General features: G+C 35.5%; 2 protein-coding genes across 5 annotated transcripts; both read left to right on the forward strand.

The window, feature by feature from the left end:
• Positions 1-348: 348 nt before the first annotated feature.
• On the forward strand, positions 349-3,304 carry LOC143359583 (4-aminobutyrate aminotransferase, mitochondrial). Of its 2 annotated transcripts, XM_076797603.1 has the most exons (10): positions 349-782; positions 884-999; positions 1,314-1,481; positions 1,551-1,637; positions 1,710-1,905; positions 2,025-2,197; positions 2,273-2,407; positions 2,468-2,625; positions 2,703-2,971; positions 3,061-3,304. In XM_076797603.1, exons 1-10 carry the CDS (start codon positions 731-733, stop codon positions 3,186-3,188), a joined length of 1,482 nt encoding a protein of 493 aa, XP_076653718.1. In that variant the 5' UTR covers positions 349-730; the 3' UTR covers positions 3,189-3,304. The 2 variants fall into 2 exon arrangements, with proteins under 2 accessions (XP_076653718.1, XP_076653719.1); XM_076797604.1 differs by having other exon boundaries at positions 349-962.
• Positions 3,305-3,484: 180 nt separating this feature from the next.
• Hps4 (Hermansky-Pudlak syndrome 4 protein) lies at positions 3,485-10,646 on the forward strand. 3 transcript variants are annotated; one of them, XM_076797600.1, is made up of 10 exons: positions 3,486-3,949; positions 4,888-5,057; positions 5,163-5,397; positions 5,624-5,854; positions 5,978-6,072; positions 6,161-6,230; positions 6,306-6,473; positions 6,613-7,950; positions 8,038-8,264; positions 8,545-10,646. In XM_076797600.1, the coding sequence occupies exons 3-10, from the start codon at positions 5,167-5,169 to the stop codon at positions 8,717-8,719; spliced, it is 2,535 nt and encodes an 844-aa protein (XP_076653715.1). In that variant the 5' UTR covers positions 3,486-3,949; positions 4,888-5,057; positions 5,163-5,166; the 3' UTR covers positions 8,720-10,646. The 3 variants fall into 3 exon arrangements, with proteins under 3 accessions (XP_076653713.1, XP_076653715.1, XP_076653714.1); XM_076797598.1 differs by lacking the exon at positions 4,888-5,057 and having other exon boundaries at positions 3,485-4,155; XM_076797599.1 differs by lacking the exon at positions 4,888-5,057.
• The last annotated feature ends 6 nt before the right edge of the window (positions 10,647-10,652 follow it).

Raw genomic sequence — 10,652 nt, forward strand, 5'->3', positions numbered from 1 at the left:
TGCTACTGAAGTGTAAAAACTGGGTGAAGAGAGATTGCAGCCGTGTATATTTTACGCTGCTCCATTTTCACTCCTCTCCGCTTATTAATCATGTAACAAGGTGTTTATTTCTATTAAGGAAAAAGCAACAAAGTGTGATTACATAAACAATATTCGTCTAAATCTAATACTACTAGTTTATAATAAATATATTTGTACTAATTTTAATCATAAACTTTGTTGTTTTTATTGCACTATAAATATAAGTTAGAGGAAAGCATAGTATGTTAATTTACCTTTTTTAATTTGTAATTGCTTACAAAATAATAAAACTGCTGTATGACAGTGGCTTCATGAAACTTTAAACAGAACTATGATTAATACCGTTCAAGTAGTGTGTATGTCTCTGCTTCTTATTTATAATTCATGTAAGTGTACAATGAACAGTGTTTGCAAACACCACCATTTTTCTTTTATTATTCGGGTAGATGTGGACTCTTTGAAGTTCAAGCATTACTGGAGCCCACATTAACAGCTGTTTACTTTCTTCTGTCATAGGTGAAAACAAAAGCAAGAATATGTCATTTACGTGAAAGAATCGCGTATATTTTATTGTCGTTTTCTTTTTTAACTTTGTTTACATGAACTTTTTTACTTGATGTAAACCAAAAAGTGAGCGTTATGCACATGTTGTGTATACGTCGACTTCCCACACCGGTAACAGCAGTTTCCAAATACAAAAATTTCCAGTATGTGGTTCAAAACTATATCGTACACTCTTCGAAAAGGTCCGCAACCTCGCCGTAAGTACAAAGTAAATATGTTCAAAATTATTATCCAATGTTTGTCATGTCGACGTCAGTCTTGACAATTAATACAGACAAATTGTAAATAACGTTTGCAGAACTTCATCACGTGCCAAAAGCACCTCTGCCTGGAGAACCTGCGAAACCATACACGCTTACTGAGATTCCCGGACCAAGGTCAGAAGCACTCCTCAATGAATTTTCTAAAATTCAGGTTTACATTTTTCATTCTACCATAATATACATTTAACACTTTATCTATCGGAAACCTATTAATAGGATTTTCAATGCTTGTGCTAAAATCTTCTTTTACATAATAATACAAAATGAAATGATTAGATTACGTTACTGGGGGTTAGTTGGTGGTTTATGATTAAAGTTGATCTTGCTGTTGAAGATTCTATTAAAAAGTCCTTAGCCATGTCTATCCAAAATTATGAAGTAATCCGAATAGATAGTGAGCCGATAGATAATGTGTTAACTTAGAAATTGCATTCACTGACATAGTACTGTTGCAAAACGTTACAGCAAGTGGGCTCCATCCAATACTTTGCAGATTATCAGAGGTCCGTTGGTAATTACTTAGCAGATATTGATGGAAATGTTTTCTTGGACATGTTTATGCAAATTTCCACGCTTCCTCTTGGATATAACCACCGATCGATCTTGAGTGCTTTATCGTGTGCAGGGAATCACGTAAATTCAATAGAAAATTGTTCTATTTATTTCAAAGATCGTAGACATTAATATAATATAAATTTTCAGCGGATTATGGCGAATCGGCCAGCGTTAGGATTGTTTCCCGGCTTAGAGTGGCCGTGTAAACTTCAAGATACATTACTTCAGCCGTGTGTAAGACATTTCGAACAAGATAGCGGAGTAATACTTAAAAATAATAGCGTTTCATGCGTGTAATTTCATTAGGTGGCTCCAAAGGGATTACCATGCGTTTTCACAACTATGTGCGGCGCTTGTGCAAACGAGCATGCAATACAAGCTGCATTTATAAAATACGGAGAGAGACTCCGACGAGGAGGCAGCTTCACAAACGAAGAAAAGAAAACTGCTCCTTTTAACGATCCACCTGGTTGTCCTGAATTGTCCATTTTATCTTTTGAAGGTACTTTAAAGTAATGTACTGGGTGTCCCATTAACTCTGTTACAAGGCGATTTTTTGTGTTATGACACGCTGTATTGCAATATGTAATGTTATGAATTGATGAAATGAATCATAATTAGGAGGATATCATGGTAGAACTTTCGCTGCACTGGCATTGACACATCATAAGTATATAATGAAAGTCGACATACCTTCTCTTCCATGGCCAATAGCGCCCTTTCCACGGTACTCGTATCCGCTATGTGAATGTGAGGAGAAAAATAAGAAAGAGGATGCGAAATGCTTGGAAGAAGTATATTTAACATCTTTTAGAGCAACGCTGCTGTTAAAGTTAGTAAAGCTCACAACCGTGTTATATGTTTGCAAGGTAGAGCAGTTGATAGAACAATATGAGAAGTCAGCGCCGGTAGCTGGTATTATAGTGGAAGCGATACAATGCGAGGGAGGAGATAGGCATGCTTCGCCCGATTTCTTTCATTGTTTGCAGGGCATCGCTAAAAAGGTAATATTTGACATGAATTTTGATCATGCGGAGATTGTGATGAACATTTCGATTTTATAGAAGGGCATTCCCTTAATAATAGATGAAATACAGACAGGAGGGGGTGCGACAGGAAGAATGTGGGCTCATGAGTATTTTGAATTGACCACACCCCCCGACATTGTTACTTTTAGTAACAAAATGCAAGCAAGTGGCTTCTATCATTCTTCCGAATACATGTAGCGTATTAACTATGTCGTCTTAGCATTTATTACAATATAGAATATTTTCCCTTGAACATCTTTTGTTCTTTTAGACCTCTACGTCCATATAGGATTTTTAATACTTGGATGGGCGATCCAACCAAAATATTAATATTAGAAGCGGTACTGCAAACTATCGAGGCAGAAGATTTGTTAACACACGTTTGTCACGTCGGTAATTATCTGCTTTGTCAGTTGAACACGCTACAACAAGAATTCCCACAAGTTATAAGCGCAGTTAGAGGTAGAGGTTTTATAATTGCATTCGACCTGGCATGTAAAAACGTGAAAAATAAATTGCTGCATCAAATACGTTGCAAAGGTAAAAGAAAATGTCGGGAATGCATATTTTCGAATATTAGCATTTTATTATCATTGTAATCATTTACACCATGCATCTATTGGTACAAGGTATTCAACTCGGAGATTGTGGGACCAAATCGATTCGATTAAGACCATCCCTGATTTTCGGAGAGTATCATGCTGACATCTTTCTAGAAAATCTTCGTTGCTGTTTACAAGAACTCTCGGAAAGCTGATACAATTGTAGGTGGTATTTTAGATTTTTATTGTCCCGTGTATCTATCAAATACATACGCTACCAAAAACTGTGCGGTTTTATAATTGTGCAAATGAGAAGAATGAACAAAGAATCGTTGTTTAATACATAAAAGGAGTGTACTGAGGCTACAAATATTATAAAATGACATAGCATCATTTTTAACTGCATTTTCCGAATACAATCAATGTAGCATCTAAGAGAATTCAAATGTCGCGGGTTCAGTTACCGATCAAGGACTAAGCGGCACAAGCACTGACGTGTTTCGTTTGTGAACCGGTTTATCCTGCGACTCGTTTGTGCATTTTCGGCGGTATATATCGATAAGACAGATTCGCAAACAGAGAATTCCATTGCAGAAAGTGGTCTGTACTGAATTCTAAATCTGTGACTGTGGGATATTGTTGTCTTGTATACAAAGGAGATCGATATCAGCATGGTAGTAAAGGAGCGGCTCCGTTCGGCTTGATTAGAGCTCAAGATTATTATGGCTGAGATTTTTCATTATATAACGGGAAAGTGCATTTCCATCGAAGTGCATTTTTCGCGACGTTCAGTAGCATCGTGAGCAACGGTGAGAAGACTGGACGGAAAACTCGGCTCGGCGTATCGGGTGCAGCTGCATCAAAACGCAACAAAAGCTAGTCGAAAACAGGGACAGGTTTACGTCGTTGCAACACGACAATCGCAATTGCAGTCTCAACCGTGGCACGCTGAAGCGTAAACAGTCACCATGGCAAAGTACGAAGATATTGCGTAATGCCTAGCCTTATCTAATTATAGCAGCGTAGAAAGCGCATCACTAATTCAATGATAATGTTTTGTTTACTATGCCACGCTGCACATTGATCACTGTTACGCTTAATACACCGGTCATTCTTTTACAGCGGCATGTCACTTTTTAAGTCCTTGATTTTTGTTAAAGAAAATGCTGATTTTAAGTTGGTGTGAGTTCGTTAACCGTTTTATCAACAGATATTCGTATACTTTATCCCCCTCCCCACTCCTCCCTTGTAATAGTTGAATATAATATGTATTTGTTGAAGAACATTAACTTGTAGACCTCCACTATACATTTAATTATGATTTCCTTAAAGACTTTTGTTAATGTTGTACATGTAGATAGTTGTATACATAGTTGTAGTTTATCTCTATATACAATACTTACATATAAGAATTATTTAATTTTGTTTCTGTATTTGTTAGATCGTATCCTGTTTGTACAGCGTTTGCCTTTAGATACTAATTGATATATTATATCAGTATTTAGCGCTGACAATTTTTTAATTGTAGTATCTTTACTTACATCTATAAAAGTAATTGGACATTCTTTAGATAAGCATCAATAAAACACTACTATCGCAGAGCAATATCTGTATGATATAATAGAATCTTTTTGTTGTTCTCATATTTAATGTGTATTAGTAACAATAACAAATTTATACAATGAAATAACATTAGTCATTCATCGTTAGTTTCCCAATTAATTATAGAAACTTTTAAGTAGAAGCTCTACTTTAAGTAAAAGCTATTTGAACATTGCAACATAATCTTCTCCTAAACACGCTTAACTGTATTGTATTAAGTGTGTTACTATATACAGCGGAACTTTCGAATGACGTATTCGAAGCTCTAATCTTATCTTATTTATTTTGTTATCGGTTATTGGTGCTAATCAGTAGCCCGGCAGCTACTTCTTTAGTTACAAATGTTTACTACGTAGACCTATTCATGTATCCAAATCGGAGCAAGTGTAACAGACATTAATATTATGTCTGTGATTTTCTAAAAATGAATGTTCATATAGTTTTACAATTGTGCATAGGATTTTTTTATCGATTACTTCAGGGTAAGCTAGTTTGTTCATAGTTTGTTATTGTTTTACGTATTTTGAACAGTAGAAAAGATAATAAATTGTACAAAGACGATTACAACACTTTGTTTTTCTTTTTAGAGAGATGATGATAGTATTTGTTTATGACACTGCGAGGTGTTGTAAAGAAGACGATGATCCCGCAGAGGCAGTTATGTACTTCCATCCAGCATGGGTATCTCTTACCCAAAGGCTAGCTTTAGCAGGTCAATTAATGGCTGTTAATCAGTTTCTTACGATTTCGTTCTCTGCTCCGAAATCAATCACACTACAGGGTGGAAAATTTGTATTGAAAAAGTTTGGACAGTATATTCTTGTGAGTGTATAATGTTTATATTTTATTCTTCATTTGATAGCACTAGAAACAGTATTGTACAAAAGATTTGCATGCTATGACTTTATAGTAGCCGTTATCTGCTATAAATACTACAAATTATCAGTTTACTCCGAATGAATAGCAAGATCATTTTATGGCTGAATGTCGTGCGTCTCAGCATGAATTAATATTTGGTATGTATATATGATCGTCTATTATTTTGTAGGCAGTGGGAACTGATAGGAATATTCACGATTGGATATTAGAGAGGCGTGCAAACACGTTAGAATCATTATTAAAATTTTTTCATTGTGATCTTAATAAGATATTAGAATCGTTTAACAACGATAGAAACAAATTCACAGAGAAACTGTATCAAATGTTTGAAACTTATTTGCCAATACTTCAACATAGTGCCAATCTTTTTTCCAACATACCTATTATCAAACTTCCAAAGGTTAGTGCATGGCATTCTTTTTATTAGGTTCTCTAAGTGTACATAAATGATTTAATTAATCGCTCTTTATTTTCCTACATTTAGTTATATATTGTATCAATACTAATTTCAAATTTTCCTCAGAGTGCTAGTAACATATTTTTAGAAGCAATCGAAGTTTTACAATATTGTCAAGAAACTAATGGTGTTATGGGAGGTGCAGTCTTCTACAACAACAAGTGAGTTATATTAAATTATAAGTCACTCGTTCTAAAAGCTCCCTTATCTGCAAAACAAATTATTCATTTTCATTTGTTAATATCTCAGGATAGTTGCTACTCAATTAAGTGCAGACTTGACCAAACAAATTGTTATAACCGATCCATATAGAATAAAGGTACGTCCAAATTGCATTATTCTTGTGTTTCACGTTGAAATATATGATATTAACAAATATTCTTTTTTTTCCCAGGCCCCTGCAGAAAGAGTATCAACAGAATTTCACCTACCTGTTGGAGTGCAATTACTGAGAGTGTACATAGAACAGAAACAGTATGCAAAGCTTATGCAGGAAGCAAATAATGAACGTTATTACAGTTCTTATTTCGACTCTGTCATGAAGAAAATGATACAGAGAAAGGTAAAGCCTATAACCCTTTAAGGAGGTATACCTATTTTCGAGACCGTATTTGCGCGAATTTTTTAGAATTTTTTCCAAAAAAACTATTGAACTTTTTGAATATGTTTTGAAAGACATAATACAATAATCTCACTTTCAGAGCATGTCGAAGACCAGCAAAGAGCTGCCCCTATCTGGAATGAAGCGCGACACTTCTCGTATTTTCACCGTACCTGAAGAAGGAGAACTGGACTCTTCACAGTACAACGACAACAACCACTACGTACCATCCGTTCCGCTTACCGCTTACAATTCACCGGTGAAACGTAAACAGGAAAGTAAACCAGACCGTCCGAAGTGCGCGAATCCTCTGACTCCCAGCGTTTGCTCTACACCCTTGAAAGATGTAAATAGAGTCCTGCACGGTAACGTAATGCTAATTTGCAACACGAACGAGGATGCCAACGGGGAAACAGCAGAGGAGGAGAAAGAGGAGATCAAAGCGAACGTGGACGACATACCGGACGTCGTCAAAGAGGCGCTCAGGTGTAAACGTTTGAACAAATTGAGAAACGTCCCGCCGAAGAAGAAGGTGATCAAAAGACGAGAGTTTACTAAGAAGAGCTTGAGCATGCACGATTTAGAGTCCGTCAATTTGTATCGCAATAGAATATCGATTAGAACGTACGGATTAGGTCTGCCGCAGCTGAAGGAAAGCATATCACCCGAGACATCTCCTCGGAATAGACCGGCGTACAAGAAGCAATATCACACGATCACCGATCCTTGTTACCCGGTGTTCCGCGGCGACGGACTGCCGGTATCGATGTCGTTATACGAGCAATACATATCCACCCATTACGAGGAGCTCACAGATGATAGTAGCAACGCGATTAATCGCAAAGACTTCTTAGCCAGTTTGAATAATAATTGTCACGTTCAGAACGTGACAAACGACTGTGATACCGCGAGCAAAGACAATTTAGAGAAGTTGAATAGTTCCCGGGAAATCAAATTGGATAATAAAGCGAAGCAGGAAACTTATCGTAGATCGATGAGCCTGCCGTTGAAGCCGCTGAACGTCACCGAGAACGACGACAGGCGAAAATCAACGTCCGAGTGCGGCAACACGTACGAATTTCTTCAAAAGAAGAAGTTGGACGGGTTGCAGTTGACACCGTTGATGTCGAAGCTTAGCTTGCTCGCTGATGAAAGGACCAGCGGGTTCTGCAGCAGGGAGACCACACCCAGCGAATTCCGCGATTTATCGGGATTCTCCACGGCAACGAATCAAATGATCAAACAGAAATTAGAGGCAGTCAATAAAGAGATAGGCAGCGACGGGGAAGACGAGCTCGAGGAGGACTGGGTCACCACGTCCAAGGATGAAGTTTGCCTCGAGGCGACCGAACTGTTTCTCTGCGGCCACCAGAACATGGTGTTGGTATTGTTGATGGAAAGCGGTACTGCTAATAATCCGGATCTTATACACACTCTCGTGAGTATAACCTCTTTCATAATTACCTGTATAATACAGTAATTCATATCTGGTTTGAATTTTTATCTAATAACGCGTGTATTGCAGTGGCATACCTGTGTGAGTACATTAGGGAAACTGGAGACGAGACTGCAGCAGTGCTTAGAGCCTCTACCATCGAACGAAAACAAAGAGCTGTATAGTATTTTAAATATTGATAGCCAATGGGATACGATCAATCGTTCTGGATTATGGGGAGTCACTGAACTGGATATTGTGTCCTGCCTTCACGATAGATTTTCTCGTGCTAGTAATCTCACGGACATCATTGTTAGGTAATACTTTTAGTTATTAGACAGAACATAATTGAATTAGTAGATTTGCATATATCGGCTTTAACTTGCTTTGGTAGATATACTCACATCTTTTTGCTCGGTTGAAGAAACATATGTACAATGTTTGTTGCTGAAAGAATTCTCAGAGCGAAAAGATGTAGTATAGAATACGATATATATTTTTTTTTCTTTAAATTTTAATTCTTTGACAAAACGTTCTTCATAGTAACGTTTCGATAAGCATGGTAAAAATTGCATATGTTTTTTATTAATTAACTAGAACGGAAGATACGGTTGTTTATGGTAACCAGTGCGGGAATATAGAGGTATTTTACCAACAAGCAGTGGCACCGAATACCTCCGGAGGACTTCCTACTCCTGCGGATTTAATGGGAATTGTGTCTCTGAAAGCAAAACGTAGGCTGGAAAGAGATCATGGGATTGTTCTACTATAAAAAAATTTCAATTGTCCGAGCGAGAAATGCTTCCGCTGTAATGCCGTTCGCAATTTCATTGTTTTACCACTTTTTGACCACTCTGTTCGTTACATTCCGTGGCATGCCAAATTAATGATATTAGATCATATTTTGTATATATTTTTCTTGCATATAGAATAGTTACGAACACGTCGCGATGTTTTAATAGCATTGATTGGGAGACATTCTCTTTACCTTGTCACTCGATAACGCAAGGGCATTAAAGACGAGAATGAGATCCTTTAATTAGTGGCTAGCATGTATCAGTAGTCGAATTCTTCTTACTAATAGCAGTAACACATTTGAATAATCACGTATAACGTCGTGTATACACTCGAATATGTACGCAGATAGTATTATATTTATTTCACATGCGTCCGCGTCCTCGGTGAACGATCAGTTCAAAGTTTCATATCTTTCCAAATTCAGAAGCCAAACACATTCCATTCATTTAATCAACTAAGAGACTACTTTTACGATAAAAAAAAAGAAGATGTTGTACGTAAACGATGTTGATAGAAACGTAATTACTGAATTTTCTACATGTATTTTTGTAATTCAAATTCGCACCGTACCAATCATAATTAATTTAAGAATTGGCTGTAATGTCGAGAAATTTTTATATCACTCATGTGTATCAACCATGCATAATAAAACCGGTATTAAGCCATCAATATTTTCTCGGACACGATAAGTCATGTATTTTAATACGAAGTGTTAAATGTTTTAGTAGAAACATTTGTTTTACACAGATTACGTTTTCTTTGATTGCAGTACGATGTCTGAAAGATCAACAAATTTTTATGTATTTTAAAAAATTCTTCTACTATAACATTCCATGTTCAGAGTACAACGATTTTTATTATGTACGGTTTTCAAAATGTATTGGTTTACTTAAAGCTACAATAGAATCGCATGACAGGAAAAATGTCTTTCCGAAATCTAAGCTTTCAGTGTCTTAGAAAACAAACAAGTTCTAGTATTCTACTGCTACGTCCAAATTAAGTGATAATTAGTGTTAATAATTTATTTATGTATTTATACATCATGTTATCGTGGGTAAAGATTTTTATTACAAGTAGATATAAGATAATTACTATTGTTTATTGTTTGACTTAATAATTCTGTGTTGTATAAATGAATTTATATTGTATGTATTAAAGGTATAATGAATTATTTGTATATAAATATATATATAAGAAGCATCCGATAATTTATTTATATAATTTACGCGAAATAATTAATTAATTTTTTGTTAGTGTGGCTAAGTTAGATCTTACTGTTACAAGAGGAAAAAATATATCATAAAATAGCGCGTGTGCAATTATATATCGTACGATTTGAAAAAGTGCCAGATCACGGCAGCTTAAATTACTATTTTTAAATTCTTATGTAGTCATCAGATTTTTGTAACATCCATTATGTCATGTATTCTTAAGCTATTTGTTCACGTTCAATATTTTTAATCCTTTTGTTATGTACTTACAATTGTTACTTTATGTTTGTACCAGTATATATTGTTCATATATTAATCTATCTCTCTTATGTCGTTTTTTCAACAATTTGATCTAGTCATCTGTATGTATACATTACCATAAACAAACACTCCGATTTTGTATTGCTTATAGCAATAATCGAAAATCAAACATTTCTTTGTGAATCAATCAATATCGCTAATAAACAAAATAATAATATTTGGAACATTGAAAACTTCAGACTAACATAGGTGGATTATGAAAATTTATTATAATGATAACGCAAAGTTAATGTTAATATTTTTTATATTGATGGATAAGGCGGAATGTTATACTTGACTTTGTTATGTTATTGTAAGATTTCTACCGTCTCTTGATTTTTTGTTAAACTGCCATCATTACATAAAATAAAAAGAATTGTTTGAACGCCACATATT

The sequence above is a fragment of the Halictus rubicundus genome, chromosome 12 (assembly GCF_050948215.1).
Source record: "Halictus rubicundus isolate RS-2024b chromosome 12, iyHalRubi1_principal, whole genome shotgun sequence".
Taxonomy (NCBI): domain Eukaryota; kingdom Metazoa; phylum Arthropoda; class Insecta; order Hymenoptera; family Halictidae; genus Halictus; species Halictus rubicundus.

Coding starts and splice junctions, on each gene's coding strand:
- LOC143359583 (XM_076797603.1), top strand. CDS start 731: ATGTGGTTCAAAACTATATCGTACACTCTTCGAAAAGGTCCGCAACCT. Junction 1,482..1,550: donor TATCGTGTGCAGGGAATCAC/GTAAATTCAATA, acceptor ATAAATTTTCAG/CGGATTATGGCGAATCGGCC. Junction 1,906..2,024: donor GTCCATTTTATCTTTTGAAG/GTACTTTAAAGT, acceptor AATCATAATTAG/GAGGATATCATGGTAGAACT.
- Hps4 (XM_076797598.1), top strand. CDS start 4,100: ATGTCACTTTTTAAGTCCTTGATTTTTGTTAAAGAAAATGCTGATTTT. Junction 4,156..5,162: donor AATGCTGATTTTAAGTTGGT/GTGAGTTCGTTA, acceptor TTTTCTTTTTAG/AGAGATGATGATAGTATTTG. Junction 8,265..8,544: donor CTCACGGACATCATTGTTAG/GTAATACTTTTA, acceptor TTAATTAACTAG/AACGGAAGATACGGTTGTTT.